Source organism: Esox lucius, chromosome 13 (genome assembly GCF_011004845.1).
Source record: "Esox lucius isolate fEsoLuc1 chromosome 13, fEsoLuc1.pri, whole genome shotgun sequence".
Taxonomy (NCBI): Eukaryota; Metazoa; Chordata; class Actinopteri; order Esociformes; family Esocidae; genus Esox; species Esox lucius.
In genome coordinates, this window is record NC_047581.1 from 19,630,434 (window position 1) to 19,648,058 (window position 17,625).

The window sequence follows — 17,625 nt, forward strand, 5'->3', positions numbered from 1 at the left end:
AAATATGTGAAACATTTTATGTAGCAGCTAGAGCTTTGTCCCGTCTTTGTCTTGTCTGTCTGATGGGGATTGGAAGGAGAGCTCAATGTCTCCCATTCATCATCCCTCCCTCTCCCCTTTCAGGGTTTGCATTTGAGCCACTCTTTAGACTGTTGCTTTAGAGGCCCTCTTGTGGTCAGGGAAGGGATCTAACGGATTCATAACTCACAGTAATCTATTTCCCAAACAATTCTGCAGAAGATAATTGCAAAAAGTCTGTTGGGAATGTATGTCAAACTTTTGTTAGTAAAATGAAGAATGTGTTAAAATCCTGCAGGGTAGATATTGGCAGTCCTATTAAGGCCTAGTGTTAATATTCCAGGCCTTTGTCCACTATACTCAAGACAAAGTCACCCTAATGTCAACAGAGTTTGACTTCAAGATAAAAATAAGTATTTCCAGTGAAACCATTGCAGATAGATTGATGAGCTTAATTTGCTGATAATGCTAAGATCTGTCTTTGATGTATCTTGCCTGGGGCCAAATGATGCCTTATCAATGTTATTTGATCAGTTTGTCTGCCCTCATCCAGGTGAAAGCTCTGTTTTCTAAAGACAGGGCTTCTGTTGGAAAAACAAAGTTAATTCCTATTGTATGCTGTCATTCCTAGGAATTGTGTAGGTGATGGGCTAGGCTATATGCTCAGCTGCGGGGTTGTATATAATCACCACGATTGAGCAATGCCTTGTGCTTAAAGTCTTCTGTTAGTTCATAACCAAATCCTTCAGTCGGTTAATGGGATATGTCACATTTTCTTTCCTAATAGACTATTTCCTTTGAATCTGGTTTTGTTTGCCAGAGGGTTTGGCACCATGTATACTGGCATTACTATTGCGTGAAACTATGCAATTGAAAGACGCTGGAGGTAATTGTTCTGAGCACACCGTAAAGAATTAGTGTCGGGCACGATCTATAACAGTTCTCAGTATTGCCTTGCTCTCATTCTGACTGGAAGTGTCTAGTTGTCGATGTTGGCGAGTGTCCCAAACGCACGCTGAATATTTGAGCCGGTGTCTGTGCCATGTGCATGTTTGTGTTTCTTTTGAGTTTGGAGTTTCTAGACTGGAAGAGGCACTGTTTGTTTGTTTTTCGGCCATTGGGGGCTCTGTCTCTTAGGTGTAGGAGCTGTCCTAATGTCAGAGGGATGGAGGGAAGTGACGGAGTAGACCGATTCCGGCAGCCCACCAGCTGTGCTCCCGCAGTCTGTCTTCAGTCAGTCTGTCTTCAGTCAGTCTGTCTTCAGTCAGTCTGTCTTCAGTCAGTCTGTCTTCAGTCAGTCTGTCTTCAGTCAGTCTGTCTTCAGTCAGTCTGTTCTGCTCTGTCTGTAGCAGGGCCAACAACAACAGCAGCCACCTGCAGTAGGGCTTCTTCCACATGTTACAGAAGCCGATCTCTGAGCTTCACTCCATTGTCTTGGGGCAGCTGGAGGCCAAAGATAATGGTCTAAAGTTGAGAGCGAGGGAGAAACCCACGCACACACTGAGTGTAGCGATCACCTGCTGACACATATGTCAATGTAGTATACCTCTTTTATTTCACATTGCAATATGAACACATATCCACACAGTGAGGGGGGAAAGTATTTGATCCCCTGCTGATTTTGTACGTTTGCCCACTGACAAAGAAATGATCAGTCTGTAGTTTTAATGGCAGGTTTATTTGAACAGTGAGAGACAGAAGAACAACAAAAAAATCCTGAAAAACCCATGTCAAAACACAAAAGAACTGTCAGTCTTCCTCGGTCTGAGGTGCCATGCAAGATCTCACCTCGTGGAGTTGCAATGATCATGAGAACAGTGAGGAATCAGCCCAGAACTACACGGGAGGATCTTGTCAATGATCTCAAGGCAGCTGGGACCATAGTCACCAAGAAAACGATTGGTAACACACTACGCCAGGAAGGACTGAAATCCTGCAGCACCCGCAAGGTCCCCATGCTCAAGAAACCACATGTACAGGCCTGTCTGAAGTTTGACAATGAACATCTCAATGATTCAGAGGAGAACTGGGTGAAAGTGTTGTGGTCAGATGAGACCAAAATTTAGCTCTTTGGCATCAACTCAACTCACTGTGTTTGGAGGAGGAGGAATACTGCCTATGACCCCAAGAACGCCATCCCCACCGTCAAACATGGAGGTGGAAACATTATGCTTTGGGGGTGTTTTTCTGCTAAAGGGACAAGACAACTTCACCGGATCAAAGGGACGATGGACGGGGCCAAGTACCATCATATCTTGGGTGAGAACCTCCTTCCCTATGCCAGGTCTTTGAAAATGGGTCGTGGATGGGTATTCCAGCATGACAATGACCCAAAACACACGGCCAAGGTAACAACGGAGTGGCTGAAGAAGAAGCACATTAAGGTCCTGGAGTGGCCTAGCCAGTTTAATTCCATAGAAAATCTGTGGAGGGAGCTTAAGGTTCGAGTTGCCAAACATCAGCCTGGAATCCTTAATGACTTGGAGAAGATCTGGAAAGAGGAATGGGACCAAATCCCCCCTGAGATGTGCAAACCTGGTGGCCAACTAAGAAACGTCTGACCTCTGTGATTGCCAACAAGGGTTTTGCCACCAAGTATTAAGTCATGTTTTGCAGAGGGGTCGAATACTTATTTCACTCATTAAAATGAAAATCAATTTATAACATTTTTGACATGTATTTTTCTGGATTTTTGTTATTCTATCTCTCACTGTTCAAATAAACCTGCCATTCAGGACTTCTACACCAGTTAATGTCAAAGGAATACTCCTAAGCACTACTGCATGGCAGGGGCTATCAGTGTGACAGAACCCTGTTCCGCTTCCATTCCCAAGTTAAACAAAACCGACGATTAATCAGATGGTTGTTTATCCAGTCTGTCCACATTTTGTGCTAATTATACATTCATACTGATTATGTGTGTTCCCGTACGAACATGCACAATCAGTGAACACCTACACACATCAGATATGCTGCTGTTTTTGTTTATTGTCCCTTTGACTAATCACTCCCCCTGTTCCTATAAGCCTGTATAATACTTCTATATTCTAGATATATTGATATTGGGTATACAGTGTTCATATTTTCTCCATAAATTTTTTCCCCTTCATACCTTTTACTTTTTGGAAATTGCGCCCCTTAGGTACAATGTTAGTCTGTGCCTGTTGATAATGAAGCATGTAATAAATGCTTTGACTTGAATTGAGAAGCGATAGCTCAAGTTAAAGTTTCCATCTGGGTAGTAAGTAAGGAGAATTTTGTACACGTAGCTGCTCAAAACTATAATTACATGTATGGATGGAGGAATGTTGGCTTGAAGAAACAACTTTGTGGGACAAAAAAATGCAGCTGTTTCATGCTATATATTTTTTTTTCTTTTTGTTTTAAGTAAGCCAATTTAGTCCGACTATTGGCATAAACAAGGAGTATAACTTGGTCAAAAACGAAGAAACAGTCTTTCAAAAGAGAACATGTCAACTAGGCGACCTGCTAACCTGGAAGGAAAGGGATATTAGGGGGGGAGGAAGCTTAACCGGCCCGTAGACACAGGGGGAGGGAGGGGAAGTGGAGGGAGTGGCCTGTGTGTGTGTGTGTGTGTGTGTGTGAGAGGGAGAGAGTGCAGTGTGTGGGAGTGTGTGTGGTGACTGCGGGAGAGGTAGCGTATAGGACGTCCTGGCTACGACAGTTGAGAGCTGAGGGAGCGTGAAGACGGGCAGGCTGTGGAGCCAGGGAAACAAGGTAACTGACACTTTCAGGTCCCTCTGTTCCCACAGACCTGGTTGTCCTCGTCTCTGAATGCTTGTCCTTTTTCCAGGCTTTTATCTTTTGGTTTTTAAATTCCATCTACTTCTCTCAAGCTCATCCCTGTTGTTTCACTTTTGCACTGAGACCTGGTAATTGTGCTTTCATTTTTTTTTTTTTTTTTGGAGCGATCATTTATATTGTTTATTTTTGTTGGTTTCAGAAATCTACAGTATAAATGTATTTTTAGTTTGAGTACTTTATTGATAAAATAGTTTTGTTTTGTGGCAAAGTGTATGTGAGGTAGACTAGTCTGAAGCAGTGAGACAGACCGTGTTGTTCACTAATCTGTGATCATAAAACTGTAAGACATTGAGATGAGCAGTTTATATTAATATGTATAATGGGTATAAATATGTGCTTTAATCAGAGGATGTGGGAGAGGAAATGGTGATAGATCGAGGAATGGAGGGACAAACTACTTTAACTGATTTTAATGATTTGTGTGAGCGTGAAAATATGGATTCTGTCTGTGTGTGTAAGCTAGGCAAAAATGATTGCTACTGTATTTCACTTATTGGAGGTGAGCCTAGAGTATGTGGTTGCTCAGTCTATGCCATGCGGTCGTGGAATAGGCCACTGTCAGACTTTCCCCCGAGAGCCGTGTGCAGTTATGGAATAGGCCTCTGTCAGACTTTCCCCTGAGTGCCATGCGCAGTTATGGAATAGGCCTCTGTCAGACTTTCCCCTGAGTGCCATGCGCAGTTATGGAATAGGCCTCTGTCAGACATTCCCCTGAGTGCCATGCGCAGACAAGGAGAGAAAAGACCTCATCACATTATGACCTCATCCGCACCATAATGTGTTTTGCTTGTTTGGAAAATGAGGCCGTTCTAATCCAGGTAGCTGAGCTCGCTCTCCTCCGGCTGGTGCAGTAATCTATGGTCGTATCACTGTCCTCCGTTCCTCACTCAGCACCGCCTCATTGTCTTTCCTATAGCTCAGAGTTCAAAGGAGTCCAGATGGCCCACGCTTCGACTGCGGTCGGTCCAGAGGACAGTTGCCATTTTTTTGTGTTTACAGGATGGAGTTTAGGGAATTACAACCCTGATCGACACACATGGCCTCTTGAAACTGTATGGTGGGGCCGCAGACGCCACTGGAGGGTAGCCCAGCTCAAATTTGAGGCCCAGGAGCTGATTTGGTCAGGGAGCTGGAGTGGGGCTGCCTCTCTCCTTGTTCCCCTCAGTCAGGTCTACACTGTCTGCCTGGGCCAGAGACCAGAGAGAGAGAGGCCTAATGACAGCGTGGGATTGGCAACAGGTCCTGGGATGGAATCGTCTGCTCTCTTTATCTCTTTCTTCTGTCTGTCTTTGTGAGTACTTTGTTCCCTGTACTTTAAGGGGAGCTTTGAAATGATCACTGTCTGGGTGTTGGTCTCCTAGTGGTGGCTGCTCCATGTTGGGGGATAAGAGAGGGACACAAACATCATCTTTCCATGCTCCTTTAGAATGAGGTTTGGCCTGATCTATGCTAGCTGCATTCACAGCCTGGTCTTGGTTTCGTCAGAAACAGGCAAACAAGTCATTAAGCTGTTTTGAGAGCAGTTCTCCACCCCACTATAAAGCTTCTGTTTGTTTGTGTTGTATGCGGAATGACTGTGGCACATGAGATAGAGGCCGTTGATTAGTTTGACTGTCTGTGTGACTGATTGAGTCACTCGGCACTGATCCCCTCCATGGCTGTTTTAGGTGGTGAAGGCCACAGTCAATGGAGCCCAATACTTTAGGTAATTCTTTCTCCCCTCATTTCCTTCCTCACTCTGTCCTGCTGTCACTCGGGTGTGCTGGTGGGTTCGCAGGCTGTTTGTATGTTCACCCATCCGACTGTAACCTGCCTCTGGTAACAGACAGATTTGACTGTGTTGTTTACCCGGGTGTGGTTTTAAACCTTCTGAAACTGCTGCCAGCTTATTCAGCCCCAGGATAACACAGATTAAGCAAATATGCGCCATGTCTATGTGTCCCAGATTTAAGAGTTTTAATTTGCGACAAAGATTTTCGTCTCAAAGTGTGATTCGCAGTATCAATAAATGAAGTGTGTTTACTCTGAGAGTCCATTTGAAGGATGTCAGTATCACATCCTCAAAATATATGTGGACATTTTTGAATGGAGGTTTAATTTGGCCACTTTTATATTTGGTGTTTCATGGGGTATTTCTCAAGTACAAAAAGATTGCAACTTGTTTTTTTTATTTAAAAGGTGAGCTGCTGGTCAGGTCTCTCCTGTCTCTGGCATTGGATAGCAAACGCAACAGCTGTTCATTCATCCTCGTATATTGTGACACTAATTCGATAACAACTCTGTTTCAGAATTACTTCATGACCAAAATGATCCTATTTACAATGTACAGTGACTGTAGAATACTGGTTTCTGACTCACTTCGTTGCCACATAGACTGTTTTCATGTTGAGAACTTGGTATTTCAATTCAGTTACTCTAAATACGTGGTGGATTTGAATCCAGTTTGCCCCAGGCCTGTGCCTTGAATTCAGGTGCGTCCCTCCCTAACCACCGCCATCTCTGTATGTGCTTTGTCATGCTATTTAGAGACATGCATAAGTAGGTGTTCCACGGAGGCATACATTTTTTTTAATTTTAAATATTTACACATGGAATCTATCCCCTGTGTGCAAGATCACAAGACCGTTATGCTTTATATAAAAAAAATGTCCCCCTCTGTTCTATAACACAAAACTCACTTTATCTTTAGCTCATACTAGTTTTAAACCATTGTGTAACAATACTTTACTGTACAAAAATATTTTTTGCATCAATTTAGAAGGTATGATGATTCCCTGTACAATTTAGTGCAAGTTTTCCCACAGACTTTTTTTAGCAACCAGGAATCGCCAACCGTTTTTGGCAACAATATGAAGACAGCATTCCTATTTTGACACCAAATTTGGGATGTAGGAGACCAATCAACAGCTGACTGTAACAGCCAATCATTGGTGAATATGTATTATTGTGGAACACCAGAATTACAGTTTAAAGCAACATTTTCATTTTGCCTTAATGTTATAAAGATCCTTAAAACACAGCTCTAGTTTCAGTGGTCTTCACTATACCTCAGGAAAGGTCTTTAGATTTTATACCTCAATAAAAACCAATGAAACAGACACAGTTCTAGTTTTACCATTCCTGAATGTACCATCTTTGTCAAATATTTGAAGGTTCTAAATTAATGTCTGGTCACACATTGTTGCAAAAGTCCCATAGATCAACAGGTCATTGTATATACTGCACAAACTAAATTGCATTTAGGGTTAGGCTTTGAATTATGGTTAGGAAAAGAGTAAAAAGTGTTGCCTAAAAATGTTAAAGTCATTTCTAATTGTTTAGATAAGCATGTAATATAAAGCCCATAAAAGCCCACCCAATCCACAGGTGCACTTTAGTAGAGAGATTCGTGGGATGCTGGAGCTTTCTGGAAGGGAGTGTTAGCTTGTGTTGGACAGAATGTGTGTGTTGGCCTTGGTATTCGTACAGCTCATCCTTCTGTGGATCAAGGTCAGGCACCATGGGCTTAACAGCAATGGCAGCCATTTCTCCCTTCCTCTCTGCCTCGGTCTCCACCTCTCTGCCTGTTTCCTCTCCATATGACAAAGCATTGCACACTTATTATTCTATAGTCTCCCTGCTACCTTTTCTGTCCTCCGTTATTGCAGACCCAGTACTGGGCTGGCTGTGTGGAGGGTGAGACCCGGTTTGTTTCTCCTGTCTGGGCTGGCTGTGTGGAGGCTGAGACCCGGTGTGTTTCTCCTGTCTGGGCTGGCTGTGTGGAGGCTGAGACCCGGTGTGTTTCTCCTGTCTGGGCTGGCTGTGTGGAGGCTGAGACCCGGTGTGTTTCTCCTGTCTGGGCTGGCTGTGTGGAGGCTGAGACCCGGTGTGTTTCTCCTGTCTGGGCTGGCTGTGTGGAGGGTGAGACTCGGTTTGTTTCTCCTGTCTGGGCTGGCTGTGTGGAGGCTGAGACCCGGTGTGTTTCTCCTGTCTGGGCTGGCTGTGTGGAGGGTGAGACCCGGTGTGTTTCTCCTGTCTGGGCTGGCTGTGTGGAGGCTGAGACCCGGTGTGTTTCTCCTGTCTGGGCTGGCTGTGTGGAGGCTGAGACCCGGTGTGTTTCTCCTGTCTGGGCTGGCTGTGTGGAGGCTGAGACCCGGTGTGTTTCTCCTGTCTGGGCTGGCTGTGTGGAGGCTGAGACCCGGTGTGTTTCTCCTGTCTGGGCTGGCTGTGTGGAGGCTGAGACCCGGTGTGTTTCTCCTGTCTGGGCTGGCTGTGTGGAGGCTGAGACCCAGTGTGTTTCTCCTGTCTGGGCTGGCTGTGTGGAGGCTGAGACCCGGTGTGTTTCTCCTGTCTGGGCTGGCTGTGTGGAGGCTGAGACCCGGTGTGTTTCTCCTGTCTGGGCTGGCTGTGTGGAGGCTGAGACCCGGTGTGTTTCTCCTGCCTGGGCTGGCTGTGTGGAGGCTGATGGAGGGGTATGCCTGGTGGAGGGGTATGAGGTCAGTGAGGTCTGGCAGATGCTAACCTAAGACTGCCCACATGCTCCACACCAACATGACCAGAAATAAGGCCTTTCAGCCATCTGAATCGGTGCCCTGTGAGCACTGATAGGGTGGAGGCTCTGCGGCAAACGGACATCTTATTATCTTGGCCGGTAGCTAGGGCCTGGGCCTCAGCATGGCCTGTCCAAGGAGCATTTGACCCTGACATCAGGAATCAGGAATTACCTCATAGTGTCAGACAGTGCACCTGAGGGTTCTTCTCATCTGTCAACCACTCCGAGGGGTGGGTGGGTTTAGGTGGACCAACTGGTCGACTGACTGTCTTACAGCCTGGAAATGCTGGGAAAAATAGACTCCTTTATCTCTGCATTGATGTGATGGGAGGGGGAATAAAGCACTAAACATTGCAGGTCTTTTTTTGTGTTCCTACAGAGTGCAGAGAGGGAGAGCCTTGGTGAGGGAGAGCCAATCAAGTCCCAGGATCGAGAGCTGCGTGGCCACCCGATACAGCAGGGCAGAGAGCTGCACAGGACAGGTGAGAAGCCACTCCATTTAAACAGCTGAGAGGTTCAAATGCCATTTCCTCAGTCAGTCCATAGATCGTAGTGTGGCACATACATACACGTATACACACACACACACACACACACTCATTCACTCACTCAACTGATACACAGCTTATTTGCTTCTTGACATTTTAAGCTCAATTCTATATACCGGATGGTATGCTTATATAGTCATGTTTGCATTAGCTTAAGTGTCACGTTTGGATAGGCACTTACCACAACATAGATTCAAATAAATTCCTGTACCTACTCAATTATGCACCTAGATGCAATTTCCTCTGGCCTGCTAGTGAAAATAGTTATTAAATAGTGCCATTCTGCTGAAGCAGAGGGCAATAGGTCTGAGGCGTTGGACACGTTGGTTTTGGATAACAATATACCTGCATTATATATTTATTTTATTTTCAGGTTGAAGACATCGCAGTCATGGGCCTGTCTTAGTGTATAATCATTTAATTAATCAATCTGTCATCAAATTTACATTTAAAACACAGTGATAGTTTTAATACAGGTGTCCAATTCTACAACTTCGGAAAATATTTAAAGACCACTGCACCTTCTTCTTTCCTTTCCAAAAAAGTAGAAAAGGAAGGTTTTGAGGGAGGAACAGAAGGGTTAAAATTAAGAGACCACTGCCAGTTTTTCCTTTCCAAAAACCTTTTCCTTTCCAAAAAGTTTTTGGGAAGGAAAGAAAAAGGTGCAGTGGTCTCTTAATTTTTTCCAGAGCTGTATTTGACTGGTGCAGACTCCCTAAACCGTGATCTTAATTAAAACATGTAATCAAGAGCAGACCGGTAAAGGCTTAGATATAAGCCAGATATACAGTAGGGGAGAGGACTGACTGAGAGATTAATGTGATGGAATAGCACATTTGTTTTACGGCCAGACTGATTTGACTGTATGAGCCTAAGCTAGTACATATTTGTTGATCAAATATAACCACCTCATCAGTGTTCTTTTACAGTCAATGATAATGGTTGGTCAACGGTAGGTCTTTTTTAGTCCTATGAATTCTGATGAAAAACAGGTAGTGCATAATACTAGTGCAGTAATACTGGAATAGGGTGCCATTTGGGACAACTCTTAAGTTCTGATAGTTGTGGGGTGATGAGATGGAACAGGGATATCACCTTTCAGCAGCTTGTCGATACCGATGTGATGAGGCAGAATATCACCTCTCACCTGCTTGTCAGTACCGATGTGATGAGGCAGAATATCACCTCTCACCAGCTTGTCAGTACCGATGTGATGAGGCAGAATATCACCTCTCACCAGCTTGTCAGTACCGATGTGATGAGGCAGAATATCACCTCTCACCTGCTTGTCAGTACCGATGTGATGAGGCAGAATATCACCTCTCACCTGCTTGTCAGTACCGATGTGATGAGGCACAATATCACCTCTCACCAGCTTGTCAGTACCGATGTGATGAGGCACAATATCACCTCTCACCAGCTTGTCAGTACCGATGTGATTAGGCACAATATCACCTCTCACCAGCTTGTCAGTACCGAGGTGATTAGGCACAATATCACCTCTCACCAGCTTGTCAGTACCGAGGTGATGAGGCAGAGGGGACCATACACACCCAATAGTAATATGTCATCTATTTAAAGCCAGAAGAGAACAAAACTTTCTTAACTTAGTCCAGAAACACCCAGCTGTGTTCTCGCCCTGCAATTTGGAGCAGATCTCCACAGCAGACAAACTGTGGGAAAGAAATGTTTGAAATGGACACGGGAACTTAGTGGCTGGGAACGGACAGGATAGGGTGGGGTGGTTTGACCAGCGGCGGGTGGGGTGGTGGGGGGCTGTCCTTTTTAGAGATGAGAGTAGTGGCTAGAAAGAGTACTAAACTTGGACGATTAGAGGGGTATTGTAGCGCGCACACCCATACACTTAAATATACAGCACATTCTTGTACATCCATGCTCACACTCTCAGTGTTAAGGATATGGTTGTGTTTTTGGAAACTGCCCATTTTCAGAGACTGAACACATTCCACTGAGCCAGAGTCCATGGGGAGACTCCTGAACTTTGAACTTGAGAAAATACCCCTTTTGTTGTTGCTGTTCTGTTTTTGTGTGAGTCGGCCTGACTGCATTATTCATTACTGTAGTTCTCTAAAACCATCACCTCATTATTCAGTTAACTAGGGCTTTTCCCCGAACCGCTCACAACAGAGCACAATGGCCTGGACACAATGATGAACAACAACAACATCACTACTGTACGACTCTTTGGCTGCCCCTTTCTTCAGCTATATGTAGTTCTCTTTGATTTGGAGTTGACTGGTGCCTTCAAGACATGGAAAAGTGGTATGTTTATGGGGCCCCTTTTGATAGGAAGGGAGCCTGTTGTGATTTTCTAAGGGAATCCATGTTTCTCATTTGGTTCCCATTATATATTTCTTTAGTTTTTGTTATATTCTGGCATTTTTGTACTTGATGGATCGATACAGTCGTTAAAGGTAGAGGAGATTTATTGCTGGAAAGCATTGGGCTGGATTTGAACCCAGGAGCTTTTAGCGCTTGAGAAACCTAAACCACATTATTCTATAAGCCTTTATTCAAGTAATCAAGTGAACCTCATTGACTCTGGCTCTAAGAGGTATCTGGGGGAGTCGAAAAGGCTGTGGTTTGCTCTAACCAGAATGGTGCTTTCCCTTTCAGATTTGACTTGAAAATGACAGACCTGCATGACCTCTGTTTGGATAAGGCAGTTTGGTGGGGCGAAAGTCACTTGCCCCTTTTTATGCAGCCCCTTGAGTCAAAGACAATGTATGTAGAGGACACAGAAATGTGTACAGCCCCTAGAGTTGAAGATGCAGAGCAGTGAGCACCACTGAGTAAGAGAGTTGAATATTGAGATGGAGCCAGGGGCTCTGGCTCTAGGAGGGAGGATGTGGGCAGTGCAGCATTGTTTGGAGTGTGGTTTCCTGACGGGAGGAGGAGGAATGAAGGAGGTTGGATATGGACCGGGGGAGGGGGGGGGGTTCTTCTACTAGCTGCTTCCTTCTACACTTCCTGCTGCTTGGTTGCCACCTACTGTTCTGACGCTTGCTCTCTAATCTCTCAGACTCGCGTGCACGCTAACAAATACAAACACGTGTGCACACACACATGCGCACACAGACATCTGGTCCAGGAATTGAGTCCGGACTGGAGGAAATGCCTATATCCTTATGTCTCCTTTCTTATCCCTAGTGGCCCTCACACATCACAATGTTGTCTGGGGGGGGGGGGGGGTGTATACCACAACTGCTAAGATATTCAGCAACTACTCTCATAACCCAACATTCCCTGCCCGACATTGTTTATTTGAGGTCAGAGAAACATTACTTTTTTTTAAAGCAGAACAGAATTATAAAACTGAGTTGTTTCTCTGAACAATACTATAACTGTTTTCTAGAGAGATTTGGCACTGTTCTACTCACAGTATCCTGGTGGTTGTGTTTCGTAGGCTCCAAGTCAGGCATGGTTCTGGTTCTGGACCCCCTGGTGAAGGAGGAGGTTTCAGGGCCTCTCCTGACATGCCCACAGATGCAGGATCCTCTGATGTCATCAGATCCTGATGTCCTTTCCCATCGGCAGTGCTCTGACTCTACAGGCTCAGACTGCAGCCAGGCCTCCCGGCCCTGTCTGGAGTCTGGAGCATCAGATAAGAGCCTCGTTCAGGGCTCAGCCTTCAGGACCCGGGTCGACTCTGGAACCTCAGATAAGATTCTCGGTCAGGGCTCAGCCTTCAGGACCCGGGTCGACTCTGGAGCCTCAGATAAGAGCCTCGGTCAGGGCTCAGCCTTCAGGACCCGGGTGGACTCTGGAGCCTCAGATAAGAGCCTCGGTCAGGGCTCAGCCTTCAGGACCCGGGTGGACTCTGGAGCCTCAGATAAGAGCCTCGGTCAGGGCTCAGCCTTCAGGACCCGGGTGGACTCTGGAGCCTCAGATAAGAGCCTCGGTCAGGGCTCAGCCTTCAGGACCCGGGTGGACTCTGGAGCCTCAGATAAGAGCCTCGGTCAGGGCTCAGCCTTCAGGACCCGGGTGGACTCTGGAGCCTCAGATAAGAGCCTCAGTCGGGGCTCAGCCTTCAGGACCCGGGTGGACTCTGGAGCCTCAGATAAGAGCCTCAGTCGGGGATCAGCCTTCAGGACCCGGGTGAACTCTGGAGCCTCAGATAAGAGCCTCAGTCGGGGCTCAGCCTTCAGGGCCCGAGTGGACTCTGGAGCCTCAGACCGAAGCCAGTGTTCAGCCCAAAGAAGCAGATTGGGGTCTGGGGCCTCAGAGTCCCGCTTCAGATCAAGATTGGACTCTGGCAAGTCAGATTCCAACGTAGGAGCGCCAGCTCCGCTGGTCTCTGAGAAACTCAACAGCCTGGTGCTACAGTCATGTGAACGGCTAGACTCTGGGACGTCTGACCTGAGCGTGGGTGTGTTGCCCGTGGGGCGTGGTCAAGTGGAGGAACCAGAGGGGGGCGTGAGTCATTCCTCATCCAGCACAGACTCCGAGGCTGAGAGCACCAACCACCATCCAGTCCAGCCCCGTCAAGAAAGCTCCACTACCCACCGTGATCAGCCTGATGAGGGTGTCCAACCAAAGAAAGCACCAGGCTCCTACAGTGGCCTTCTTAATGGCAGTTCCAGGGAAAGAGGAAACATCCAGGAACAGAAGGTACGGTCTTGTTAAGCCTGGGTAATGCTGATCACACTTCACACCCTGGTAATGCTTGCTGAAATCTGCTGTATCTTCTGGTAGAATATGTTGTCACACCACTAGATGGGGCTGTGGAGATGTCATAATGAGCCTGCAGTGTTAACCTGCTCTTCTAGGTTGTGGTCCAAATGTGTAGTAGACAGCCCTGAGGAGTGGTAATCAGAAAAGCATCATCCTTTGTGAAAACCTGTGCCTCAAAACAAACACTCTGATCAACCTAACATGGCAATAGTGTCAAATGGCTGTCTGGCTTATAGTTTGACAATTTATTCAAAATTCCAAAAATATATTTAGATTGGTAGTCACATTTCAGAGACATCTGACATGTAGACTGAGTAGTGTTGCATGTCGTATTCCCATAAATACAGTCATTGGTTTTATTTGGCACTTTGTTGCAACTGGCATTAGACAAATGCATTCCAGTTGCATTGATATCAACCCTTTAAGTAAAGGAAGTTATTTATTTGTCCACTCGAGCTGAATTTATGGCAGAGGGGGCAGCTTTTGTGAATTGGACTGGTACTTAAGATGGCAATCAAACTGCATCTGGTTTCGACTGGGATTCTCTAGAGGAAGGGTGGCTAGGCCAACAGTATCCCTTTCCCTCCCTCGTCCTTGTTTGAAGCACCAGTTCTCAACAGAACCTTTGTCATATTTGCAGCTATAAATATCTCACCTTTCTCTGTACATGTTTAAAAGCTTTGTTTAGCTATGGTTACTTGGTTACACAGATAAACTCAACACCTCAAACCAATGGTTCTTTGTTGCGCTGGTTCTGGTTCACCTCAAGTTGCTGTCTTGCTCACCTGCAGTCAGAGGGGGAGCTGCAGGCTCTGGCCAGCAGCACAGACAGAAGAAAGTTCTGAGTCTCTGTTGTTTTCTGAACACCCTTATCAGGGACAGGGGTTACCATTACACCACATTGTCGCCCTTATATGGAGTGTTTATTCTGCACAAGCTCCAGGCTCTTTTATAGGGCACTGAATACTAGTATGCTTATGTTCTGTGTGTTGACATTGAGCTGTGGAAGCTCATGTCCCCTAAGCCAAAAAAAAGAATGGTCCCAGCTAACACATTTCCAGAACCAATGGGAAACCAGCAATGTTCCAGTTCCATGGATCGGAGTGTGTTATCTGGGATCATTCTGGTGAACTGTTTGTGTTCTCTTATCATCTAGATGGTACCAGGACCTGTGTAATTATCTAGGCCATCAGCTCCATCCATGCTATCCCCATAATATCCCCCCCCCCCAGGGGCCATAATAGACCTCCCCCCTACGGGGGTCGTTATAGTCTCCCCCCAAAACCGCGGGCGATAATAGTCTTCCCCCCACACGGGGGCCGTAATAGTCTCCCCCCTTTATCTAATTGTTTGTGTTTGTCTGTTTTCAGGTCAGGAATACTGTACTCTCGCATCTCAGCAAAACGAAGGATGCAGGTGAGCAGATTTTACAGATATACGCCTCAATTGTGTGTGTGCGTGTGTGTGTTTTAGGTCTTACTAAACTCATGGGGACCAAATTTCCCAATGAGTATAGTGAAACCAGAATTTTTTTTTTCTGGTTTCACTATGTGAGGCACAAGTCAATTTCCGGCTCAGGGTTTAGGGTCAAACTTACAATTTATTTTAGAGTTAGAATTGGGGTTTCTTTAAGGTCCAGGCGTTGTTGGTTAAGTTTAGGGTTAAGGTTAGGCTTTACATCTAGGTAAAGTTTAGGCATAAATGTGACTTTATTGAGGTTAGGGTTAGGTTTAAGGTTAGATTAGGGTAGGGTAAGGGTTAAGGTTAAGATTAGGGCAAGGGAGCATGCAATTTCAATTTTCTGGTCCCCATCACGGTAGCTGTACGTGTGTGTGTGTGTGTGTGTTAACCTGATATTGAAGTGGACCCCAGAGTGGCTGTAGGTGTCATTACTGGGGCTTTACTATGATACTCTGTAGTATTGGTGATAACCTAAGAAGCATTGTACTGGAGGCCAGTAGTGCTGTTTAGATGATCCTCTAATATCAGGATGTCCTGCAGCTGCTCCCAAACACCTATTACTTGAATGGCTTCCATCCTGGGCCTATCAGGGCCATCGTGACCGTACAGGGCAGTCATAGTGGGGATGGGGGGACGGTGCACCTCTGGATGAACTGATGGAAGGAACGATGCTTGTGTACCAGATCCCGTTTGCACGTCTTTCAGATGCTTGTTTGCCTTTTAACTTTCTATCCCGTCTAAACACTGATCGGTTGCTATGCAGCTCATGTGAGTGTTTTGCCTCAATATGGGAGGAGTCTACCTTCCTCCTGTGACCTTTCTTTTGTATTTAGCGCTGTGTCAAAACCATTGAGCCTTGGAATAGGGAGCTATTCAGAATGGACCGGTATCCTCTGCTGTTTAAAACAGAGAAGGAATCCAGAATCCCTCAGGCAGATGGCGCAAATCTGTCAGCTTATGTCCAAAGCTGACGCGCTGGGAAAAAAAAGGGAGAATGAAGGAGGGCGACAAGGATTTCAGAAAGGAGGGGGACTGGAATAAGAGAGAGATTAAACTGAAGTTCAGGGGTTGGAAGCGAGCTTTAGGAGGAGGGGAGTTAACTGAGTGGGTTGCTTTGATTTTTTTTTTTTTTTGTCAAGTGTCCTTGCCGAAGACGTCAGCTATGCTGGGTCCCTGGTAGATTACCAAGTCTGTATTACGTGACTGTCTGTAGTCCTCTGTTCTTTACTACAGTGTGTAAATCCCTCAGTCATGCGGTTCTCTGTTTTTCAGTGCCTGAAAAGGAGCCGGTTGTCTTGGCTCCGTTTGTTCGGGCTAATTCTGTGCGGGACCGAATGCGAAAGTTCACAGAGCCCAGTCCCAGTCCCTGTGTCCCGTTCCTAAAGAGGGGCTCTCAGTCTCTGAGGAACAGTACATTTCCCAGTGTCCTAAGCAGAACCACCCAGCTGAGTGAGGGGCCAGCCAAGCAGACACCAGGGACCACTACATCCATCAGCAACCCTGCAGACAGGCTCGGGAAATCACACACAGGCGCTACATCCTACTCTTCATCCTCCTCCGACAACCGTGGCCAATGCCAGGGCCCAGTTCAACCGAGAGGCGTGGCCTCGGAACCTCTGCAAAGTTCTGACCAATCCCTGAACACTGTAGGTGGGACAAAGCGGCCGGCTGAAAAGCTGCTGCACACCGCTGGCAGCACAAAGGAAGACAAGACTCCAGGGAGAGCATCTGCACAGCGGGACAGCCAGGGAGAGGAAGACCCCGACATGAAGACCTTCCTGACTATCGAGATCAAAGATGGGCACGCTACCACCACCTCCTCTTCGTCTAGAGGGAACATGACCTCCTTGACCCCAATGGCTCCACGCATCACCACCAACTCTGTGGGTCAGAGAGCAGGTAGGAGCCATGTTAATTTTTGCCTTTGTTTTTGCCATATTCCTGCTGATGGATGCTCGATAGACCTCCACATTTATGGTAGACTTGCCCGTCCATCTTTTAGGGAACTTTGCATCGAACAACTGTTGAATATATTGGGCCCAGCCCCGTGTATTACAGCACTGTCTGTCTGTGGAGGCAGCCTGTGTAGATTGTTGATACTTAATGGAGCTCTGCGTCCACCTCTGCATTGCTAATATCAGGGTTTAGATCCCACAGCACTCTCTGTTGCCGTGGGAGACCAGAGACTCTACAGGGACAGAGGTCAGTCAGTTGAACCCTAGGCTGAGGACATGTATATATGTGTGTGTGTGTGTGTGTGTGTGTGTGTCGGGGTCTGCACATGGAGCAGCATTGTCTCTGTGGAGGGCGGCTGGTCTGGCAACACAACAATGGGTAGTTATTGACTGTATGGTTAGACAACAGATTACACTGTGGTCTCTTGTGCCATTCTTGCAGAGTTGCCGACGTCCACAACAGACTATGGTCTGTGAGCCACTGTGTAATACAATACATAGACTTCTACTGTTCAGTAACACCCAGGAAAACCTTCCACTGTTCAGCAACACCCAGGAAAACTACACCAGGACATCTGCTAGGCTTTTATCT

The 17,625-nt window shown here is 46.3% G+C and overlaps 1 protein-coding gene across 6 annotated transcripts in view; it reads left to right on the top strand.

Moving 5' to 3' along the window:
* Positions 1 to 17,625, top strand: part of smtnb (smoothelin b) — a 67,268-nt gene that overhangs the window by 27,401 nt on the left and 22,242 nt on the right. For 5 of the 6 annotated variants that reach the window (XM_020052421.3, XM_020052422.3, XM_013136752.4 and 2 more), the window contains 4 exons: positions 8,754 to 8,856; positions 12,350 to 13,554; positions 14,988 to 15,033; positions 16,351 to 16,977. In XM_020052421.3, the coding sequence (XP_019907980.3) occupies positions 8,754 to 8,856; positions 12,350 to 13,554; positions 14,988 to 15,033; positions 16,351 to 16,977 (1,981 nt within the window). Of the gene's footprint in view, positions 1 to 3,652; positions 3,757 to 8,753; positions 8,857 to 12,349; positions 13,555 to 14,987; positions 15,034 to 16,350; positions 16,978 to 17,625 lie in introns of those variants that run through there. The other variant, XM_034296654.1, reaches the window with a different exon arrangement.